At 36.5% G+C, this 25,000-nt stretch overlaps 1 protein-coding gene across 2 annotated transcripts in view; it reads right to left on the bottom strand.

Moving 5' to 3' along the window:
• The window catches only part of RAVER2 (ribonucleoprotein, PTB binding 2), a 93,125-nt gene that overhangs the window by 37,834 nt on the left and 30,291 nt on the right, over window positions 1-25,000 (bottom strand). For both annotated transcript variants that reach the window (XM_033225164.1, XM_033225165.1), the window contains exons 3-5: window positions 22,703-23,172; window positions 18,609-18,800; window positions 11,301-11,427 (exon numbers count right to left, since the gene is read on the bottom strand). In XM_033225164.1, the coding sequence (XP_033081055.1) occupies window positions 11,301-11,427; window positions 18,609-18,800; window positions 22,703-23,172 (789 nt within the window). The remainder of the gene's footprint in view (window positions 1-11,300; window positions 11,428-18,608; window positions 18,801-22,702; window positions 23,173-25,000) is intronic.

Below are 25,000 nucleotides of genomic sequence, written 5' to 3'. Positions count from 1 at the left end.
GGATGTTTTTAGAATAGATAATATAGAGACACAAAAAGGACCATGAGATAGAAAACATATGAAGAAATTTAATCTAACTATTGTAAAATAACTGGAATAATCATAATATACAAAATTAGGCTGGGCACAGTGGCTCACGCCTGTAATCCCAGCACTTTGGAAGGCCAAGGTGGGAGGATCATCTGAGGTCAGGAGTTCGAGACCAGCCTGGTCAACATGGTGAAACCCTGTCTCTATCAAAAATACAAAAATTAGCCAGGCATGGTGGCACATGCCTGTAATCCCAGCTACTTGGGAGGCAGAGGCAGGAGAACTGCTTGAGGCTGGGAGGCGGAGGTTGCAGTGAGCTGAGATCACTCCACTACACTCCAGCCTGGCTGACAGAGCGAGACTCCATTTCAAAATAATAATACATAAAATTATATATATATAATATACAAACAGTGTACTGGTAACATCTTCTTGTAATATATATGTAGTAAAATAAAAAAACACTGTACTATGACAGGTGAAATAAATAAAGGAATGAAATAAATCCTCATTCTAACCAAATTTTTTAGTATCCATCTAAGTCTACATTGGGACTGCCTCAGAAGACAAGAATGATATAACTTCTTGGTTTTCAGGAGTAGAATGATACCAGTGAGACAACCATAGGAAACTATTTAATTAAACAGTTTTCAATATTTTCTCTAGCAAAGCAGGAAGTGTCCAGAGTATGCAGGATTGAAGGGAATGTTTCATTCTAGCATAATTTCAGGAAAGTTACGATAATGTGAGGATATGTGGAAGAGGACTCATTTAGAATTCTATTATCTACTTCAATGAGGAAAAAGGCATTTCTGAGTGGAAAACTGGTACACAGAAAATAACTCCTCTGCAAGTGATAGGGAATTAAGTGTAGAAAATCAGAGAAAATATTACTAGACTTAGACAAATAACTTCCGTATAGCCCCTTCAATAAATTATGCTGGGAAAATGGAATATTCATATGCAAAAGAATGAAACTAGACCCTTATCTCTCACCATATATAAAAACCAACTCAAAAATGTATTAAACACTTAAATGCAAGACTAAAAATTGTACAACTACTGGAAGAAAACATGGGGGAAACACTTGAGGATATTGATCTGGGCAAAGATGTTACGGGTCACACTTCACAAGCACAGGCAACAAAATCAAAAATAGACAAATGGGATTTTATCAAACTAAACAGCTTCTGCACAATGAGGTAAACAATCAATACGGTGAACACGTATAACTTGTAGAATGGGAGAAAATATTTGCAAATTATTCATGTGACATAGGACTAATATCTAGAATATACACAGAACTCTAGCAATTCACAGCAAAAAGAAAAAGAAAAACCACCCTCATTAATCCAATTTAAAAATGGGCAAAGGATCTGAACAGATATTTCTCAGAAGGCATATAAATAACCAACAAGTATATGAAAAAACATTCAACATCAGCATCATCAGTCAAATGTAAGTCAAAACCACAATAAGATATCATCTCACCCCAATTAGAACGGCTAATTCTAATTATCAAAAAGACAAACAAATAATAAATGCTGGTGAGGACGCAGAAAAAAGGGAACTCTCTTACACTGCTGGAGGGAATGCCAATTAGTACAGCCATTATGTAAAACAGTATGATGGTTTCTCAAAAAAACAAATATAGAACTACCATATGGATCCAGCAATCCACTAACGAATATTTATCCAAAGAAAAGGAAATCATGGCCAGGTGCAGTGGCTCACACCTATAATCCCAGCACTTTGGAAGGCTGAGGTGAGTTGATCACTAAAGGTCAGGAGTTCGAGACCAGCCTGGCCAACATGGTGAAACTCTGTCTCTATTAAAAAACACAAAAATAGCAGGGTGCAGTGGTGCACGCCCGAAATCCTAGCTACTCGAGAGGCTGAGGCATGAAAATCACTTGAACCCAGGAGGCAGAGGTTGCAGTGAGCTGAGATCATGCCACTGCACTCCAGCCTGAGCAACAGGGTGGGACTCTATCTCAAAAAACAAACAAACAACAACAAACCAAAGAAAAGGAAATCTGTATCTTGAAGAGATATCTGCATCCTGATGTTTATTGCAGCACTATTCACAGTAGCCAAGATATGGACTAAGTGCCCATCAACAGATGAATGGATAAAGAAAATGTGGTACATTTCACAATGGAATACTATTCAGCCATAAGAAAAAAGGAAAGCTGGTCATTTGCACCAACCTGGAGGACATTATATTAAGTGAAACAAGTCAGGCACATAAAGATAAATACTGCATGTTCTCCCTCATATACAGGAGCTAAAAAAGTTGAGTTCATAGAAGTTGAAGGTACAATCACAGTTATTAGAGTCTGGGAACAGAAGGCAAAAGGGGATGATATGGACAGGTTGGTTAATGAATACAAAATTATAGCTAGATAGGACGATTAAGTTTTCATGTTCTATAGTACTGTAGGGTGACTAAGTTAACAAACATTTATTGTATATTTTCAAATAGCTAGAAGAGAGGACTTTAAATGCTCCCAACACAAGGATATGATGAATGTTTTAGGTGGTTAATATGCTAATTACCTTCATTTGATTATTATAGATTACATACACATATTGGGCTATCAGTCTGTACCCCATAAATATGTATAATTATTACATGTCAATTAAAAATTTTTTAACAACAAAAACTTGAGTGGAGGAGTTAATTTTTTTTAAATTCTGTAGTTGAAGTATAAAAAGCAGAGCTTTTAAGACACATCCCTTCTTGCTAAATTAATGACCGCCTGGGGAAATACATCTAAATTACAAAGCTCTAGATGTATTATCCATGAAAGATTAATAGAAGTCTCTTCCCTCAAAAAACTATTATGGAAACCACAAATAATAGATATCAAAACATTTTTAAAACTACATTACTTTAAAGTCACACATTATTGATGAAGTAGCTAGTAGTAACACGGCAAATATCAGAAAAGGATTTTCCAAGATAATAGAAAATACAAATCCACTTGGCAACTTAAAATATATTTTATTAAACATATAAACATCTATGGATAGATATGTTAATATTAATTTTTAAAAGCTGGTGGCTACCTTAATATAAAAAAATCCAGAGCAAAGGATATTACCAGGGATAAAGATCACCATTTTGTAATGACAAATGGGCCAATTAATCAAAAGGATACGGGCCGGGCGCGGTGGCTCAAGCCTGTAATCCCAGCACTTTGGGAGGCCGAGACGGGCGGATCACGAGGTCAGGAGATCGAGACCATCCTGGCGAACACTGTGAAACCCCGTCTCTACTAAAAAAATACAAAAAACTAGCCGGGCGAGGTGGCGGGCGTCTGTAGTCCCAGCTACTCGGGAGGCTGAGGCAGGAGAATGGCGTGAACCCGGGAGGCGGAGCTTGCAGTGAGCTGAGATCCGGCCACTGCACTCCAGCCCCGGCGACAGAGCAAGACTCCGTCTCAAAAAAAAAAAAAAAAAAAAATCAAAAGGATACAACAATCTTAAATGTTTGTGCACCAAATAACAAAGCTTCAAAATATATGAAGCAAAATTCACAGAACTGAAAGGAAAAGCAGACAAACCCAAAATTATGATTAAAAATTTCAACAACTCCTCTTCTTTTTCAGATCATCATTGCATTTTACTATAAAACATTGAAATATATTTTTCTTCACAGCTTTTACTGAACACAGTATCTTCCAGTTTATAACAACAACAGAAACAACAATCAGAATAAAAACAGTCTGAAAATGTCCATAGCATCTTGCCTACCTGCTCTTACCCTTAGCTTATGGCTAGGACTCCCATTATGCCCCATCCTCTCCTCAGTATAATTGATAGAATAAGTTGACAAAAAATCAGTAAGGATATAGGAGACATGAACACTATCAACCACGTTGATCTAACTGACATGTATAGAACACTCCACATCCAGTAAGGGCAGAATACACATTATTCTCAAGTGTCCATGGAATATTTGCCAATATAGCCTGTATTCTGAACCATGAAACAAGTCTAAATTCTAATTTATAAATTTAAGTTGTGCAAAGTATCTTCTCTGACTACAAGTGAATTAAATTAGGTATCAGTAACAAAAAAGACCTAGAAAATCTCCAAATTTTGGAACTTAAGTGACACTAACAAATAACCAATGGACCAAATAAATCAAAATGGAAACCAAAAAGTATTCTGAAATGAATGAAAATAATATAACATTCAAAATTTGTGAGATACAGTGTTTAGAAGGGAATGTGTAATACTAAACACATTAAAAGAAAGGTCTCAAGTGAACAATCTAGTTTTACTTTAAAAAACCAGAAAAGGAAGAACAAAATATGCCCAAAGTAAGCAGAGAGAAATAAAGTGGAAATCAATGAAATAAAAAACAGACAACAACCAGAGAAAGTCAATGAAAACAAAAGCCAGCTCTCTGGAACAATCAGTAATATTGATAAACCTTTTGCCAGACTTATCAGGAAGAGAGAAGACAAAAATATCAGGAATGTGAAAGAGCCATCACTATAGATCCTGCAGAGATTAAAGAATAATAAGGGAATACTATGAACAATGTTATGCCAATAAATTTGATAACTTACATAAAATAGATAATTTCCTTGAAAGATACAAACTAGTAAAGCTCACTTAAGAAGAACAATATCCTGAAATAGCTCTTATATATTAAAGAAATTAAATGTGTAGTTAGAAATCTTCCTTAAAAAATTCAACACAGCTGATCTCACTAGCGAATTCTACCAAACATATGAGGAAGAAATAATAGCACTGAACACAAACTCTTCTGATGACTGAAGAGAGGGAATATTTTCCAAATTGTTCCATGAGGGCAGCATAACAAAACCAGAAAATACATTACAAGGTAAGAAAACTACAGACCAATATACCTCATAAACATAGGTGCAAAAATTTCAAACTAAATGTTATTAAATCAAATTCAACAACATATAAAAAAGATTATAATATGCCATGATTAAGTGAGGTTTATCCTAAGAATAAAAGGTTGATATAACATTCAAAAATCATCAATGTAATGTATCATGTTAACAGATAGAAAAGTATATGATCATCTCGATATATGGAGAAAGCATTCAACAAATTCCAGGAATCATCATGCTAAAACTCGGCAATTAGAAATAGATGGTAAATTCCCCAGCTTAATAAAAGAAATCTGTGAAAAAAACTCTAGCTAAGATAATACTTAATAATCAAAGAATGAATGCCTTCTCCATGAGATCAAAAATGAGGCAAGGATGTCTGCTCTCACCAGTTCTATGCACAATTACAGTGGAATTTCTATCTAATGCAAAAAAGCAAGGAAAAAAATAGAAGCCATATATGTTGGAAAGGAAGAAGTAAAATTGTGTTTATTTGTAGATAACATAATCATCTACATAGAAAATCCCAACAAAAACCTACTAAAAATAATAAGTGAGTTTAGCGAGACTGTAGGATATAAGATAAATATGTATTTAATCAGTTATACTTCTATATGCTAACAACAAGCAATCGGACATTGAAATTAAGAGAGCAGTACCATTTAAAATAACATCAAAAAATATGAAATACTGTGAATAAATCTGACCAAAGATGTATAAGATTCATATTCTGAAAACAATAAAACATTACTGGGAGAAATAAAATATTGCCTCAAAATAATTGAAAAGATATACCATACTTATGGATCAGAAGCCTCAGAATTGTTGTGAATTCTGCCTAAATTAGCATACAAATCAACACAATCTTAATCAAAATCCCAGCTGACGTTTCTCATAGAAATTGGCACTCTGATTCTAAAATTTATGAGCCAATGCAAAGAACCTGGAATAGCCAAAGCAACTCTGAAAAAGAAGAATAAAGTTGAAGGACTTACACTGATTTCAGGATTTATTACACATGTATTTCGGTATACAGACAGTATTGATATAAAGACAGTACTGTTATAAAGACAGACATTTAGATCAATGAACAGAGTTTAGTTATAGACTCATGCATATATGGTTAACTGATTTTTGGCAAATGTCAAAATATTCAATGAAACATAAGCTTTTTAAACAAATGATACTGGAATAACTGTATAACTATACGTAAACAAAAAACATCTGGACTCTTACCTCATACTATAAACTAAAATTCACTCAAAATAGATCATAGACCTAAATATAGGGATAAAATTATAAAACTTTCTCCAAGAAAACATACAAGAAAATCTTAGAAAACCTGAAATTGGCAAAGATTTCTCAAATATGACATACAAAGTACAAATTATAAAAAAATAATAAATTGGATTTTGTCAAAATAAAACATTTTGCTCTTCAAAAGACACTGTTAAAAAATATTTGCAAACCATATATCCAACAGACTACTTGTATGTAAAATTAAAAAGCACTCTTACAACTTGATAAGAAGACAAACAACTCAGTTTTAACACGTACAAAATATTTGAAAAGACATATCATCAAAGATATAAAGATGACAAATAAGCACAATAAAAGGTGCTCAAAATCATTAGTCAAAAGAAATATTCAAATTAAAACCACAGTAAGAGAGCACTACACATCCACTAGAAAGGCTAAAATTAAAAAGACCAACAGATCAAGTAGTGGCGGGGATACTGAGCAAACTGGAGCCCTAGAAACTGATGGTGAATACGTAAAATGGCTCAACCACATTGGAAAACAGCTAGGCAGTTTCTCACCACTTAAACATATATCTATCATATGACTCAGCCATTCCACAGATAGTTATTTATCAAAGAGAATAAAAGCATAAGAAATAAAAGCATAAAGACTAGTATACAAGTGTCCATAGAGATTTTATTTGTAATGGCCTCAAACTGGAAATAATCCAGATGTCCATCAACAAATCAACGAATAAGCAAATTATAGAATGAAATACTACTCGGGAATAAAGAGAAAAACTACTACTAATCCATGTAACAACATGAACGAATCTCAAAACAGTAAGCTAAGTGAATGAAGCCAAACAGTACAGACTGTGTGATTCCTTTTATACCAATTTCTACAAAATACAAACTGTAGTGACAGAAAGCAGATCAGTGGTTTCCTGGGGACAGGGTAGCGGAGGGATTACAAATGCACAAAAGGAAGCTTTGGAGGGTAATTTATATGTCTATTATTTGATTGTGGTAACGATTTCATGAATATATACATAACATCAAAATATATCAATTCGTACACTTCAAATACCTACAGTTTAATGTACATCAACTATATCTCAATTAAAGCTGTTTAAAAATACAGTTTATACAATCTAGTGATTACATAATAAATTAGGAACGTACACACATAAAGAAAAAAGTCTAGAATAATTATACTTATTGTATTTTTGAAGGTAGTTAAAAGGTCTAGATTGAAGAGAAAAGATCAGCTTGGTCAGAGTAACATAATCAAAATTGGACCTGGGAGGGAAATTAATCTAATAGCAGTTGGAGCTTCCATTTTAGTGGTAGAAATAGACAATAAACAAGTACATGTACAGTATATGTCAGTTATTTTTAAAATTATACAATGATAAAGAAGCAGGGCAAGGGTATAAGAATTATAATTGTTTTTTTTGTTTTTTTGTTTGTTTTTTTTTTGAGATGGTGTCTCACTCTGTTGCCCAGGCCAGAGTGCAGTGGTGCAATCTTGGCTCACTGCAACCTCCGCCTCCAGGGTTCAAGTCATTCTGCTGCCTCAGCCTCCCGAGTAGCTGAGACTACAAGTGCATGCCACCATGTCCAGCTAATTTTGTACTTTTAGTAGAGATGGGGTTTCCCCTCGTTGGCCAAGCTGATCTTGAACTCCTGACCTCAGGTGATCTGCCCATTTCAGTGTCTCAAAGTGCTGGGATTATAGGCGTGAACTACAGCACCCAGCCAAGAATTACAATTCTTTATCATTAATTTAGTTGGCTCAGAGAAGGCCTCTGTGAGGAGTTCAGGATATAGCAAGGTTACAGTTAAGATACAGTAAAGGACATAGTAAAAGAAAAATAAATGGAATTTATTAACAAGACACTTTTTCTCAACATCAAGAAACTTTCCACACATTCTCCAGCTATGTATGTGCTCAAGTGAGGCAATGATTTAATCCTCTTCCCTTTCCACCCCACACAAGAAAAAGCTATGCTTGATGAAATAACTTCTGCATCAGTGTAATATTCAAACATCTTACTTAAAATTGAGAAAGCGCTAAGCATAAAGAAGCCTACTGCCATATGGCCATACATTAATCTGAGTAGAACAGCAGAATGGAGAATATTTAGTTTTAGATGAAAAGAAGAGACAAAAATAATACTTGAGAGGAATTAGTAAAGATAGCCCAGAGTCCAAAGAGGCAGATGATACTTTCTAAAAGACCTAAGAATGTGGTATGCTCTTTAGACACTAATACATAATCTTGGACTGCATTAAGGGAAATATAATGATAATAGGAAGGAAATCCCACTGCATTCTGTGCTAATCAAAACCAATCTACAGAATATGTTTGTGTCTGTGTACATCATATTTTGGGACAACCCGGAAGACCTAGACTACATCTACAAGAGAATAACTTGTGGGGGATTTAAAGCACATGTCCTGTGACATGTTATGGAAAGTCAAATATAGAACTGTAATCTGCAAAGAGATATAAGATGCATAAAAAGAGAGTTGCAGAAAAAAACACCATCTCTGTTTATGTTTACTTTCATATTAAAAAAGGAAAACATTAGATTTGATCATTTCTAAATATATGGATTGACAGTGGTTCATCCGTTTAATTGACATCTTTTACATTTATGGTATATATTGGGGCTCTGCTCGAAATTTATTTTACTAATAAAGTTGCATTGTAAAAAAAAGAACTGGTCTGGAGAAAAGAAGACAGGGAAAATAAAAAATGACTGAGGTTTCACGGTAGTTGTCTTCAAATATTAGGAGGCTTTTATTATGCAAGAAGGAATACATTTATCCTGTATTTCTTCAGAGACGGAACCAGAATAAGTGGCTAAAAATTGCTTATATTAGTAATATAAAAACTTTCCAGTAATTGAAACTGTCAAACCAGGGAATAGGCTGCCTTGGGAAGTAATAAGCTTCTAATCCTTCATGTTGTCAAGACAAAAAAGAGTATCTCTATACCATTAAAACTGTAAAAGAGATATCTAATTGCATAATAGCCTGAGCCAGAAAACTACCAAAGCTGCTTCTTACACACAAATAATTATATGAAGTACTTAATATGAATACTGTTGTATAATAAATAATTTGACTGGCCTTTGTCCCTGGTTCCTGAAAGGGAGACTCTAAATCCTTGGATTTTCCTGAGTTACAGGAGTGTCTTTGATATGCTACTGAGGGAACTCATTATGGACCCATAGATAGCTTCCGGATGAGGGCTGGCTGTGCCAAAAGACCAACTCTATAAGGAGAGGTGGAGCTTTGCACCAGGGGATATCAGCCTGACCTTCTAGCTTCCAGGGAATGGAAGCAAAGTAGAGACTGAGTTCTATCATGGGGCCCATCAATCACACCAACATAGTGAAACTCCAATAAAATCTCTGGACATCGAAGTTCAGTAGAGATCCCCAGATGGAAAACATATTGATGTGTTGGGAGGGTGACATGGCCTGATTTGATGGGTAGAGGACACAGAAGCTCTGTATTCAAGACCCTCCAAGATTTTTCCCTAAGTGTATCTTCCCTTGCCTGTGTCCTTATGTACTCTAAGCATAGTGCTTTCCTAAGTTCTGTGAGCCATTCTATTGAACTATTGAACCTGAGGGCATTGTGGGAACTCCCAAATTTGTAGTTAGCTGGTCAGAAGTGCACATGGCCTGGAAAATCCTCTGAACTTGCGTCAAGGTCTAAAGTGAGGGTAGCCATATGGAAGATTGAACTCTTAACTTGTGGGGTCTGTGCTAACTCTAGGTAGTTAGTGCCAGAATCGAATTGCAGCAGATGAGCTGGTGTGAGACCAGTTAGGATGAAAACATAATAAATGTATTTAATATATTTGCTCTATACATATTTGCTCTGAACTTAAATGTTGAATACAGTAGATCCCCCTTATCAGCGAGCGATATGTTCCAAGACCCCCAGTGGATGCCTGAAACCATAAATAGTACCAAACCTTATATATGCTATGTTCAAATTTATTTTTCCTTCTTCACAATTTCATGGATAGAAAATTCATTCTTACTGTAGATCTTGGCAATTTCAGCACACATTTTGTTTTCCCTTATTAAGTTGGAAATGTTTTAACCTTTTCACTGAAAGGATGCACTTTGCAGCTTCTCTTTGTCATATCCAAACTGCCAGCATCACTACTCTTGTGCTTTGGGACCATTATTAAAGAAAATAATGGTTACTTGAACATAAACACTACAATACCATGATAGATGATGTGATAACTAACCAAGATGGCTACTAAGTGATTAATGGGTGGGTAACATATACAGAGTAGGTACACTGGACAGAGGGATAATTCATAGCCAAGGTAGGAGGAGCGGAACAGCAAAACATTTCATCACACTACTCAGGATAGCATGCAATTTAAAACTTATAAGTAGTTTATTTTTGGAATGTTCCACTTAATATTTTCAGACTGCAGGTAACTAAACTGTGGAACACAAGAACACAGATAAGGGGAGACCACTGTTTAGGCATTCATTTCCTCATAATGCTAAAACAGACATTTTTGTACATAAAAAGTTGTGCATTCCAGAATGCACAGAAGGCAAGCTCTTACTAAAGAATACTAAATAGGTAGATATTTAATGTATACTGATATTATAAAGATTAGCATAATACTTGGAAAATAATAATGTTTTCATCATTTTCTACAAAGTGGAACAATTTTACAACAAAAAGGGGAAGAACAAAGAGGAAACAAAAATTTGGCACTTTTCAACAAAATAATTCTGCTAAAAATATTACATAGAAAAGTATTAATTCTTTGTGGATATAGGTTATAACAATGTAGTGTGTTAACTATTATCTTGGTCTACAAATTCATGTCTACTAAGAGCTAAACAGAAGGTTTGATATCTAGCATTTATTAATAGTAAAAAAAACCACATAAGCAGCTTGTATATATCAAAAATAGTCAAAATATATCACCTCAGATTATTGATTAAAATTCATTAGCAGGTCCTAGAAACATTTTTAAATTTTCATACTAATTTAAATATATTTTTCACAAATAAATGTATTTTTTCATATTTCACATGTGAAAAAATTAACTTCATGCTAACATTCTTTAATCAGTATACATACATGTCCATACCTGGTTTAACAGCTCGTCCACATAACTGGGGCTGTAGAAGAACCTGCAACATGGCAGGGTTGTTTAAACTTTTCATAATTTGTACTGGATTTGGCTCTGGAAGTAAGCCCTTTTGATTACTGTGCATCTGCAATGAATATAGAAATAAGAAATATTAGAACAAGCATAAGTACAAAAGACATAATTTCAAAGGCTTTCTTCTAGAAATTCTCATTCATCTGACAAGATCTATTTTATGATAAACATAATTTGATTTATATTATATATCTATTTTATACTCTCTACCACAGTTCTCAATTATACATACAGCATAAAATCCTCATAGAATGTCTCAAGTAAATACCAACTGGCTTTAAGAGGACTGACAATTTAGTACAATGAGTCTCATCATATCATACAAATAGAAGGATGACAAGGGAATCTGAAGTTATTAATAACTTGTTAACACAATATGAATACTTTGATACTACAGAAGAGCCTTCTTATAATGTTGATTTAAAGTTTAATTGGCCAGGCAAAGTGGCTCACACCTGTAATCGTGGCACTTTGGGAGGCTGAGGCGGGAGGATCACTTGAGCCCAAGAGATCAAGATCAGCCTGGGTGACACAGTGAAACCCTGTTTCTGTATTTTACAAATAAAAACTTCAAATAAAATAAAATGAAGTTTAATAATGTGGGTTGCCTTATAATTCAAAATCTTCTTATTATTTTATTTTATTTTTTGAGACGGAGTCTCACTCTGTTGCCCAGGCTGGAGTGCAGTGGCGCGATCTCGGCTCAGTGCAAGCTCCACCTCCCGAGTTCACACCATTCTCCTGCTTCAGCCTCCCAAGTAGCTGGGACTACAGGTGCCTGCCACCCATGCCTGGCCAGTTTTTTGTATTTTTAGTAGAGATGGGGTTTCACTGTGTTAGCCAGGATGGTCTTGATCTCCTGACCTCGCGATCCACCCGCCTGGCCTCCCAAAGTACTGGAATTACAGCCATTAGCCACCGCGCCTGGCCCAAAATCTTCTCTTTTATAAAGGTCTTTACTTGATTAATTTAGTATGAGATTAAAATGAGCTGGCCTTACATACATGCAATCGAGTAGCTTCCTAAAAATATGAAATAATTTTCAGTTTTAAAAACCAGCTTGATGGATGGGGATATTAATATATATAATTACATAAAAGATAAAAACTTTTAGCTATGAGAAAATGGAGAACTGACAAGGACAACTGGAAACTTTTGCCAACCCAGATACTGCGAAATTGAGAGGGAGAAGGTGATGCATCCAAGAAACTGACATACAGCCTGTGAGAAACCCCTGGGGAGATAGAAGATGTGAAGGTAAACATCAGCAGAGAGCATGAGAGCACATGGGTCCACACACAGGATAATTCAGGGAAGCACTTTTGAGTTGTGTTTGCCTTCAGAGAGCATGGCTTTCTTGGCCAGGACAGCAAGGTGGGAAAACAGCAGCATCACCCCAGTGACAGCCATAGGACCAACGAACAGCAGGATGGCACACAAGTGCAGAGACAATGGGGACAAGATAACACTAGGCGGGCAGACCAGCTGGTCACTGAAAACCTTCCCACCTCCCCGACCTTCTCAGGTCCTCCCACACCCACTCTGCAGGATAGAAGAGTTACAGCGGAGGAAGGAAGAACTTGGAAAAGAGCAGGGGTGGAAATGGAAATGAAGAGAGGCTCTCTAAGGTGCGGGGCTGCCTGGCTGGGGTAGGAAAAGGGCTGGGCTCAAGCCTAGATGGTGAAGGCAGAACTTCTCTGCCCTGAGGTCCTTGCCTGCCTTCCCTAAACCCTAGCTAAGACCAGGCTTTAGCTTCCCTCTGTCCATCCCCTTCCCCACAACCTCTAAACAGTGACATACAGAAAGGTGACAGCTCCCACAGGAAATTTATATTCATACATTCAAAAGAAAAATAGCTAGACATTTGGAGAATGCAGTCACTAAAAAATAAAAGCAACAAGCTGAACCACCTATAAGACAGAAAGCAGAATCATGAATAGGAAATAATAAGAATGTCAAATAAATGTAATAGACATTACAAAAATAAAATGGATTTTTACTCATAACATGAAGGAAGGACAAGCAGTTATAAAGAATAACCAATGAGAAATGCCAGATTATGAAAAACATAAGTATGGAGAAAAAATAATAGCAGCCCTCACTTACTATAGACTTGGCATTGTTCTAAACACTTTACATGAATTAGATCATTTAATCCTCAAAAAGCCAATTCTATAAGGTTGGTATTATCTCCATTCTATAGATAAAGAAACTGAAGGAATTCATGAAGCATTATTATTACCCTGTGCTTTAACAGATAGGTTAAATAGTAGAATACATGTGACTAAAAAACAAAATAGTAAGTTTTTTTTTTTTGAGATCTCAGAGTCTTGCTGTGTCGCCCAGTCTGGAGTGAAATGGCATGATCTCGGCTCACTGCAACCTCTGCCTCCCGGGTTCAAGCAATTCTCCTGCCTCAGCCTCCCAAGTAGTTGGGATTACAGGTGCCTGCCACCACGCCTGGCTATTTTTCTTTTGTATTTTTAGTAGAGACTGAGTTTCACCATGTTGGCCAGGCTGGTCTCGAACTCCTGACCTCAGGTGATCCACCTGCCTTGGCCTCCCAAAGTGCTGGGATTACAGACGTGAGCTACCGCACCTGGCCCAAAATAGTGATCTTAAAGATCCAGTTAAAGAAACTGAAAATTCCAACAAACAAGAAAAAGCTAGGTGGCAAAGAAAATGGAGGTAGAAGCATCAGCACCTGTGATATTAGAAGTCCCTGAAGGAGAAGAAAATAAGATCTTTGAAGAAATAATGGCTGAGAAATTTCCCATCATTAAAGAACAATTGAAGAGCATAGAATGAAAGGGTTCACAGTCTCCCAAACATGATTTCTAAAGAAAAAACACACTTAGTCACATTTCTTTTTGTGACATTTAAGAACATCACAGCCAATAACAACAACAGAAAACCTTCTAAAAGCTTCCATTTAAAAAGAACATATCTCTAAAGGAACAAGAAACAAATCAATATAATCTTCTTTCTCAAAGCATCAACATTAGATTCAAGAAGATAATGAATTAATATTTTCTAAGTATTGTAAGAAAAGAACTCTGAGCCTAGATTTTTAAATTAATCTAAGTTAATTAATATCACAAAGAAATAAAAATATTCTCAACTATACAAGTTCTCAAGTTTTTACCACAAGAATACTATCTTTCGAAATGCCCTAGGAGGAAGCAATCCAGCGAGAAAAGAAATAAATGCAAGATGTTATTATATAATATGTTGAAATTGAGGTATGCAATATCGTAATTTTAATCTTATATGCAAAGACACAACCATAAAAACAACCCAAAAACATTTAAGACTATCCTAATGTAAAAATGTAGACACCAACATGATGATAGGTATAGTAGGAAGGAGGAAGCAGATGGAGGTGAGAATAAGTGGGTAGACAGAAGTTCTGATAAACCTATGCATGTTAAAAAGTTAGGGACAATTGGCCGGGCACAGCGGCTCACCTCTGTAATCCCAGCACTTTGGGAGGCTGAGGCAGGCAGATCGCTTGAGGTCAGGAGTTCAAGACCAGTCTGGCCAACATGGTGAAACCCTGTCTCTACTAAAAATACAAAAATTAGCTGGATGTGGTGGTGCATGCCTGTAATTCCGCTACTCAGGTGGCTGAGTCACGAGAATCGCTTGAACCCGGCAGGCAGAGGTTGCAGTGAGCCAAGATTGTGCCACGCACTCCAGCCTGAATGACAAAGCAAGACTCTATTTCAAAAAAAAAAAGAAGTTAGGGACAGGGACAATCACCAGCAGGATAAAGACAGAATGTGTAACTCTCAAATGACACTAATGAACTTAAGGAGAAATCACGATTATCTCAATAGTTGTAGAAATATTCTGATAAAGTTCAGTACCTATTTATGATATTTTAAAAAACTCATAAAACTTGGTATTTCCAAAGGATATGTACCAAAAATCTATAGAAAATGTTATCTAGAATACCTTATTTTTAAGACTGAGATTTCTCACTGTCACTACTATCTGACCGTAAAGGGCCCGCATGCCATGCTAAGGAAGGTGAACTTAAGCAGGCATTAAAGAATATTAAGCAAGAGAATGACATAAGCTGATTTGAGGATGAGAAAGATCTCTCCTGTGCACTGTGCAAGATGGATTAGAAGGGGAAAGACTAACGACATGGGACCACGTAGGGAATTATTCTAATCAGAGAGGTGAGAAAAGATAAGATTCTGAGTGAAGTAATTAAGATGCTGACAAGGTCCCAAGGATTTGAGAGATCTTAGGAGGTGAAATTGAAACGATGTGCTAGTATTTCTGACATTTACATTAGAAAGTGGGTGAGGGAGACCAATCACAATTAACTGAGTTTTTGATTCACATAGTTTTTAGTTTGGATGAACTGATGCCATATATAGATATTATAGAACACAGAAAAGCAAGTCCCAGAAAAAAAGTCTTCTTTGAAATGGTGAAATTGAACTATTTATATAGCATGAAGTGGGAATGTCTAAGAATCCTTTGGAAATATTAATTTAGTACTGAGAGCAGTTTGGTCTAAAATTATATGCTTGAAAGTAATCACTAATAGGCATAAGTAACAGGAAGAAAATGAGAAGGCCAAATATGGAAATCTACTGATATCAGCTCTTAGGGAGAAAAAATAAGTTAGGGAAAGAACACACAGGCAGAGAGGAAAATGAATGGTGTGGCAGAATTCAAGGTAGTAGAGAGTTTTGTTTTGTTTTTGAGACAGGGTCTTGCTTTGTCACCCAGGCTGGAGCGCAGTGGTATAATCACAGCTCACTGCAGCCTCAAACTCCTGGGCTCAGGTTATTCTTCCACCTCAGCCTCCCAAGTAGCTGGGACTAACAGGTGCAAACCACTAAGTCTAGCTAACTTTTTGTAGAGACAGGGGCTTCACCATGTTTCCTAGACTAGTCTCGAGCTCCTGGGCTCAAACAATCCTCCCACCTTGGCCTCCCAAAGTGCTTGGATTACTGGCATGAGCCACCGTGCCCAGTCAGTAGAAGGTTTTAAATGTTGCAAAGGGACCGACCAATAAAAGACTGAAATGTAGTCACTAGATCTGAATATTTAAAAACCCCCATTAACTTAATGAGAACAAATTCACTTGAATAGTGGAGGCAGAAACTACATTGCATTAAACTTGAGAGGGAGATGGGAAATTAAGAAATGGTGACAACAAGCGAGGCCTAATTCTTCAAGCAACTCTGATTATAAACCCCAGCATCTTTTGCTGTGCAAAAGCTCTTTAGTTTAATTAGATCCCATTTGTCTATTTTGGCTTTTGTTGCCATTGCTTTTGGTGTTTGAGTCATGAAGTCTTTGCCCATGCCTATGTCCTGAATGGTATGGCCTAGATTTTCTTCTAGGGCATTAAAAGAAACTACCATCAGAGTGAACAAGCAACCTACAGAACGGGAGAAAAATTTTGCTATCTACCCATCTGACAAAGGGCTAATATATCCAGAATCTACAAAAAACTTAAACAAATTTACAAGAAAAAATCAACCCCATCAAAAAGTGGGCAAAGGGTATGAACAGACACCTCTCAAAAGAAAACATTTATGCAGTCAACGGACACATGAAAAACTGCTCATCGTCACTGGTCATCAGAGAAATGCAAATCAAAACCACAGTGAGATATCATCTCACGCCAGTTAGAGTGGTAATCATTAAAAAGTCAGGAAACAACAGATGCTGGTGAGGATGTGGAGAAATAGGAATGCTTTTATACACTGTTGGTGGGAGTGTAAATTAGTTCAACCACTGTGGAAGACAGTGTGGCAAGTCCTCAAGGATCTAGAACTAGAAATACCATTTGACCCAGCAATCCCGTTACTCATTGTGTTACAATGAGAACACATGGACACAGGGTGGGGAACATCACACCGGGGCCTGTCGAGGGGTGGGGGGCTGGGGGAGTGACAGCACTGAGAGAAATGCCCAGTGTAATGATGAGTTGATGGGTGCAGCAAACCAACATGGCACATGTATACCTATATAATTGGCTGAGTACTCAATAGTCTTCCTTGCTTTGGCATTAACCTACATCTAAGCATACTCATATGCACTCTGCAACCAGACCACTTACCACTCCTCAAGCATGTAAATTCAGCTCATACCACTGTGTGAGTGTTTCTGTTCCACCTAGAGTGACTACTCACTTTCCCATTTTAGGGTTGCCAGATGTAGCAAGTAAAAATACAGAATGTGCAGTTAAATTTGAAGTTCAGATAAGCAATGAATGATTATTTTAGTGTAAGTATCTCCAGCAAAAATCTGTATTTCTCTGGCAATCCTATTCACTTCTCAGCAACACAAGTCAATATCTCATCTATTCATTAATGTCACACTCAAATGTCACCTTCAGCATAAAGTCTTTCCCAATTCCTTCAAAAGTGTATTCCTTCCTTCATTCAATTAACAAATATTTACTATGCTAAGTACTAGGGTAGAATCTGTGAAGAAGGTATAGTCTCCATCTCCAAAGATCCCCCAGGCTATAGAAGTAGAGAAGAATGAGTAGACAGTTACTATAAAGAAGTAAGTACAATGTGCCATGTAAGCAAAAAGCAGGCATGTATTTTCCTCTGAAAACTTCTTGAAAAAAGAGGCGGCTGGGTGCGGTGGCTCATGCCTGTAATCCCAGCACTTTGGGAGGCTGAGGTGAGTGGATCACCTGGGGTCAGGAGTTTGAGACCAGCCTGGCCAACACCCTGTCTCTACTAAAAATACAAAATTAGCCGGGCGTGGTGGCATGTGCCTGTAGTCCCAGCTACTTGGGAGACTGAGGCAGGAGAATTGCTTGAACCCAGGAGGCAGAGGCTGCAGTGAGCCGAGATTGTGCCACTGTACTCCAGCCTGTGTGAAAGAGTGAAATTACATCTCAAAACTTAAAAAAGAAAAGAAAAAGAAAAAGGAGGCATGTTACACTCAAAATTTAGAACACAAGAGGAAGTCAATATCTGCTGAATAAATGAAATTCCTTCGAAAATTTCTCAAGATAAATACACTTTACTAAACACAATTTCTTTTTTTGGTAATGACTTCTGGCTTGACTTAACAAAGAAACCATTTAACTAACTTTTTTAAAAAAAGTTAAAGTCTTCAGTGTGATGGAAACGCAATGATAGTGCACTTGACAATCAATTACTTTGGCTAGATTGGACAGATTAAAATAGTATTACAATTTTCTACACTCTAAAAAAAGAGAAAGAAAGAGAAAAAACTTACCACACGTTGAGCCGCTATCAATGCTGCTAATGTACTTCGCCCTGGCGCTCCGGGGGCACAGAAGGAAACCTGGACTTTGCTGCCCTTGATGGTCATACCATCTGCTGCCTGCTGGACCTCTTCAGCATGCTCCGCAGTGCTATATTCAACCACTGCAAAGCCACCAACGTAACTACCTTCATCCTGTGCAAGCTGATACAATACATTCTATTAAACAGTAATTCCGATCTTTACTTAGAAACATTTATTTACAATATATAATTTTCAAATTCAAGAACAAGTGCATTGGAGCATGATACTGGTGGAAATAACGTATTCTTTCTTTATGAAAATGTTTACTAATTGCTTAGATGTACTTCTTCCTGAAGACAGGAAGATAGGAGTCTGTCAAGTCTCTATTCAATTCTTTGATTTTCTTATTTATTTCAACAGTAAAAGCCCAAATGGCAATAGTCTCTACATATTAAGAAACATATAAACTGTTAATTTATAGGAAAATATGAGGACACAATAATTACAGCTTTCCTTAAAAGAAAATCACCAGGTACATGGACAGTGAAACATACTGAACAAATTATTTGACCACACATCAATGGAAAATAAAGTTACTATTATCAAGAGAAGGTAGGAGGAACATTTCATTTTTATTTCACTATTTTAGGAAGATCCCAGGAATTTAGTCAAGTACACCAAGGCAAACCTTATTTAGGAAAACTGTGTCCCAGGTTTATTAAAGGCAACACACAACTTTTATTTCTGAATGTGCCCTAAATAAACTCCTGCCATGTAGAACTCGATTTATTTCCAGTCACCCACCTGTAAGACTGTAAAGGAAGATACTAAAGTCCTGGATCTGAAAAGACTGGTACAAAGAGCAAAAATAAGAACAAGATAAGACACTAAAGCGTTTCTAGGTTTTGAACACGTCTGAATTATCTTAAATACATTCACACTATAAAGTGATAAATGACACAAAATTCAGCTTAGTATGTCTTTGAGAAGACACATTTCCAATACTTCTATTTGGGTTTGCCATCTCATAAGCTGATATTACAACTAAATCACTTCTCAGTCCTTCTCAGTTTCTTTTCTCTTGTTTTTGAAGCTTATCTTTCTTCTACTTCCTTGTATATTTAGATCAGATTTCTAACTTTTCCTTCACATTATTTCTTCATTTAAAAACTGTCATCAAATATCTTTTCCTACCCAAAGCTTTTTCCAATCACACAGGTAAAGGAAAAACATCTACCTCTTGTAAACATTTCTCTAACAACCCTATTCCTCTTATAATCCAAACCAGGTCTTAAAATCAGGTTTGTAAAAGCCATTAATTAATCATTTTGGTCTCTTGACCACAAGGTAAAAGGCTGTGTCTTTAATATAGTCTATGCCAACCTACCATGCAAAAGAGCCTGAAGTTAACAGACCCACTGATAAAGAGCCATCTCAAAGCTGCTTTATTAATCTTTTGAAAACTTTACAAATGTTTTTTATTATTCTATTTCATTATAATGATCTTTACGCCGGTATAAATTATAATATTTTAAGTCTTTCAAAACACAAAATCATTTTAAGTCCACAGCATTAGTAGTTTCAGAGACGGCTATTTCAGTTCAACATGAGAGTCATTCAACGACACAATGGTCTCACTTGTGATCTAGTTAATTTTCCACTCTTTGGAAGTATTTTAGCAGAAGCTAAATGGTCACTCAAAAAAAATGGTAGCAATATTTTTTTTTTTTTTTTTTTTTGAGACGGAGTCTTGCTCTGTCACCGGGGCTGGAGTGCAGTGGCCGGATCTCAGCTCACTGCAAGCTCCGCCTCCCGGGTTCACGCCATTCTCCTGCCTCAGCCTCCCGAGTAGCTGGGACTACAGACGCCCGCCACCTCGCCCGGCTAGTTTTTTGTATTTTTTTTTTAGTAGAGACGGGGTTTCACAGTGTTCGCCAGGATGGTCTCGATCTCCTGACCTCGTGATCCGCCCGTCTCGGCCTCCCAAAGTGCTGGGATTACAGGCTTGAGCCACCGGCAAATATTTTCTATGACATGTAAAGCTATACTAGATAATCTCTAAGGGCTCTTCCAACCCTGAGGTTCACAATTCAAATACAATTTATGATAAATGGCTTTTCTCTTTACATCTGTTTCAAAGGCCTCAAATAAAGGCCACAGGATGACAACATTATATAATTCTTAGTATTCAAGAAGAACATATCAATAAGCTAATCCTAGAGCTTTGGGAGGCCAAGGCAGGAGGATCACTTGAGCCCAAGAGTTTGAGACCAGCCTGGCAATATAGCGAGACCCAGTCTCTACTACAAAAAAAAGGAAATTAAAAAATAGCTGGGCATGGTGATGTGGACTTCTAGTCCTAGCTACTTGGGAGGCTGAGATAAGAAGATCGCTTGAACCCAGGAGTGTGGGACTACTGTGGGCCACGATTCCAGCCTGGGCAACAGAGAAAGACCCTGTCTCAAAAAAATTGTTAAAAATATATATTACTGCAAAATTTCACCCACGTGTGGAAGCTTAAAAAGTTGATCTCATAGAAGTATAGTGTAGAATAGTGGATACCAGGGGCTGGGGCGATTTGTGTCGGGGCTTGGGGAGATACTGGTCAAAGGATGCAACATTTCAGTTGGGTAAGAGAAACAGGTTCAAAAGATCTTTTGGACAACATGATGACTACAGTTAATAACAACATATGGTATTCTTGAAAAATGCTATAAGAGTGGATGTTGTGTTCTTACCACAAAAATGACAACTATGTGAAGTAATACATATGTTAATTAGCTCGATTTAGCCATTCCACAATGTATATATACTTCAAAACATCATGTTATACATGATAAATACAATTTTAACTATCAAGTTAAATAATAAATATATACATTTTAATATATTTAATATTAAATAATATATTTAATTATATACATAGATAGGTACTCCAACTCCAAAATTTTTACTGCAATACTAGGAAATCAACAAATGTATGATTAAAGAAAAATACAAAGGAGGAGAGGAAACGAGAGGTAAGAGGAAAAGGAGCGTGGATGGGAAGGGAGTGCAGTAAAAGGGAAAAGGGAGAAGGAAGAAATGGAGAAAAATGAGAGAAATAATTGATCAGTTCCTATCAAAACTCTGTAAGGAAAAGAGTTATATATAGTATATATATTTATTTATTAGAATGTATTTAATTTTACTATGATAAAGTGCTTGAAAAGTCTTGCCAGTGTTATCAGTTTTCAGGATCTTCTCTAGATATCTAACCTACCATGACCACATTAAGATAGAACTACACATTCTTTTTTTTTTTTTTTTTTGAGGCGGAGTCTCGCTCTGTCGCCCAGGCTGGAGTGCAGTGCCCGGATCTCGGCTCACTGCAAGCTCGGTCTCCCGGGTTTACGCCATTCTCCTGCCTCAGCCTCCCGAGTAGCTGGGACTACAGGCGCCCGCCACCTCGCCCGGCTAGTTTTTTGTATTTTTTAGTAGAGACGGGGTTTCACCGTGTTCGCCAGGATGGTCTCGATCTCCTGACCTCGTGATCCGCCCGTCTTGGCCTCCCAAAGTGCTGGGATTACAGGCTTGAGCCACCGCGCCCGGCCAACATTCCTTTTAAACTTCATAATACTTTTCTATCCTCCATTATATCACTCTTCATATAGGATTTGCAATTATTTGTTTACTTGTCCGTCTCTTCTACAAAACTGTGAGGCATTGAGATACAGTATCTTTCCATTCTCTGCCTTTCTGACACTTGGCATAGTGTCTGGCACACAGAAGATGGTAAATAGAAGTTGGATAGATGAATGGATTGATGGAAAAATGGAGGGACGAATGGATGGAATGAGGTGAATGAGTAAGCAATGGATTTGCTAAGGCATACTTAACTACAGAACAATATACTTTGGCCCATAAACAGAGGAACTGATTTAAAATTTCCCATGAGATCAAAGTCTTCCCTACAGAATAATGCAGAGTTAAATTATCCATTGTGTTAATCATACAGGTATGATAAATCTGTAAGTGTATGTAGATTAGATACATATGTATATATTTTAAAATATTTCCAATAATCTCTTTAAAATACCTACCTGGCAAAATACAGGTTTTTGGACACTGGAAAAAATGTGCAACAGCTCTTCTGAATCCCTGTAGTCACTGGGCAATTTATCAATACAAAGGCACTTAGAATGAATGAGCTCTGAAGCCAATAGATTAACATCCATCCATTGTGCAAAGAGTGCTGATGCTCCCAACTGTTTACCCAATAGCTCCAATCTAGCCTTTGCAGCAAAGTCCTTTTTCATGTATTCCACAAATCCATAGCCTTTGGAATGGCCAGTAACTTCGCTATAGACCAGAAAACATCTCTCAATATTTCCATAAGCACGAACAAGTTCTTCAAACTCTTCTAATGTAAAAGAAATGGGTAGGTTGGTAATACACAGCAAAGCATCTGTTGGCTGAAGCTGGACTATTAAGTCTTTTCCTCTAAAAGAATATTGATGAAACATCTGAATTGCATTCTGGGCTTGTTCCCCATTCAATAAGGTAACAAAGGCTGGAAGATAACAAAATGAATTAAAGAGTTTTCTAGGCCAGTGTTTTCAAATTGAAAACACAGTAAGAAATACATCTTACTTCTGTGACCTGGTACACATAAACACATACTTTTTTCTGAAACAAAATTATGAGTTAATATCCCTACTATATGTAATGCATTGTGATATTTTTTATTCTATTTCACTGTGTTTTTAAATGCTGACACCTCCATTAAACTAACTTCATCAACAGTAACCCAAAATAGAAAGTACAGGGATTATATTAGGAGTTTCACTAATCCTAATAATATATTAGGAGTTTCACTCCTAATCTGACAATATTCTGGGGGCTTTTTGGTAATCTTTTCCAATAGCACACATATTTGATCTCCTCCCACCTAAAAACCTATGATATAAAATTTTATGAAGGCTTTATATAAAACTTCACTGAAATAAAAATGAAGTTACAAAATCTTTCTTTCTTCCTAGAAAGAGTTCTAAAAGACCCTATTTGACAGCAAGGACCTGAAAAAATGAAGGTACAGCAAAAACATCAAAATGTATAAAGGAGGCCATTTCTTTCTCCAATTTATGTATTTCCTTAATATCAGATTAGATTGACATAACACACAGACACTTATAATTTGGTACACTTTTGATGAATAATATCAAATAAAAAGATTACAGGATTCTGATCTTAAAACAAGATCTTGAATATTCATAAAACAATAAATATAATCTGTCCTGTCTATCTAATGAAGTTGTTCTAGCATCAAGCAACAAACGCATATGACAATTTATATAACTGGAAACATAATACAAATATAACATTCTAGGTTAATGAAATATTATGTACATTCATATCTGGTAAAATTACATTTTAACCATACCAATGTGTTTACCTTTTGTAATAAAAGAATATAAAAGGTTTTGAGCAATTTTATAGGAAAAGTTTAAAGCCCCCATTAAAAAAATATATAGCAATCCACAAATTACAAATTGCTCTCTACAAGTTCTTCCCCCCTCCCTCTGAAATATATAGTGAAGTTACTTCCATATGAACATTTAATTTACCCAAATTCAATTAGAACTGCATGACAATATGTTGTATACAGCAAATATGGATATAGCAAGAGACAGAGATGTAATTTAAGTAGCATGGGCAATTCTGCCTGTCATTTCAGTCAACTGCCCTGCCCTCAATTGGTCTTAGTGCCATGCGGCTCTCCGAGTAATAGTATCTCACCATACTGAGTGTGATGCTAACATTTAAAGAAACACATTTTTTATTTAACACATGCCCCACATGCAAGAAAACTATTGCCAAAGGAACAGCTAACTGTTCCAACATCTCTTTTCCAAAAAATGAGAAAAAAATGGCTTTACTGCCCCTATTGAGAGACTATCTCTTAGTTTCTAACAACCTTTTTTAAAAGGCTTGATTTTGATTCTGTCTTTTTGCCTTATGCTGACATAAAATACCATTTAATTATGTTTCCCTAAAACAAACAAACGAGCCAACAACAGTTTGTAAATACTGGTTATGTTCTCATATCAGTCCATAAAATCTCAGGTCATATTTAATTTGAATTCTCAGGGCATTTGAACCTATAAATCATTCCCTTTCTACCTTTTTTTTTTTTGAGACAGAGTCTGACTCTGTTGCCCAGGCTGGAGTGCAGTGGTGCCGATCTCAGCTCACCACAACCTCCGCCTCCCAAGTTCAAGCCGTTCTCTTGCCTCAGCCTCCCAAGTAGCTGGGACTACAGGGCTTGCCACCACACCTGGCTAGTTTTTGTATTTTTAGTAGAGACGAGGTTGTGCCATGTTGGTCAAGCTGGTCTCGAA

The sequence above is a fragment of the Trachypithecus francoisi genome, unplaced genomic scaffold (genome assembly GCF_009764315.1).
Source record: "Trachypithecus francoisi isolate TF-2019V2 unplaced genomic scaffold, Tfra_2.0 Lachesis_group12, whole genome shotgun sequence".
Lineage (NCBI taxonomy): Eukaryota > Metazoa > Chordata > Mammalia > Primates > Cercopithecidae > Trachypithecus > Trachypithecus francoisi.
The sequence above is the reverse complement of the archived record's forward strand: the minus strand, read 5'-3'. Positions and strand labels throughout refer to the sequence as shown.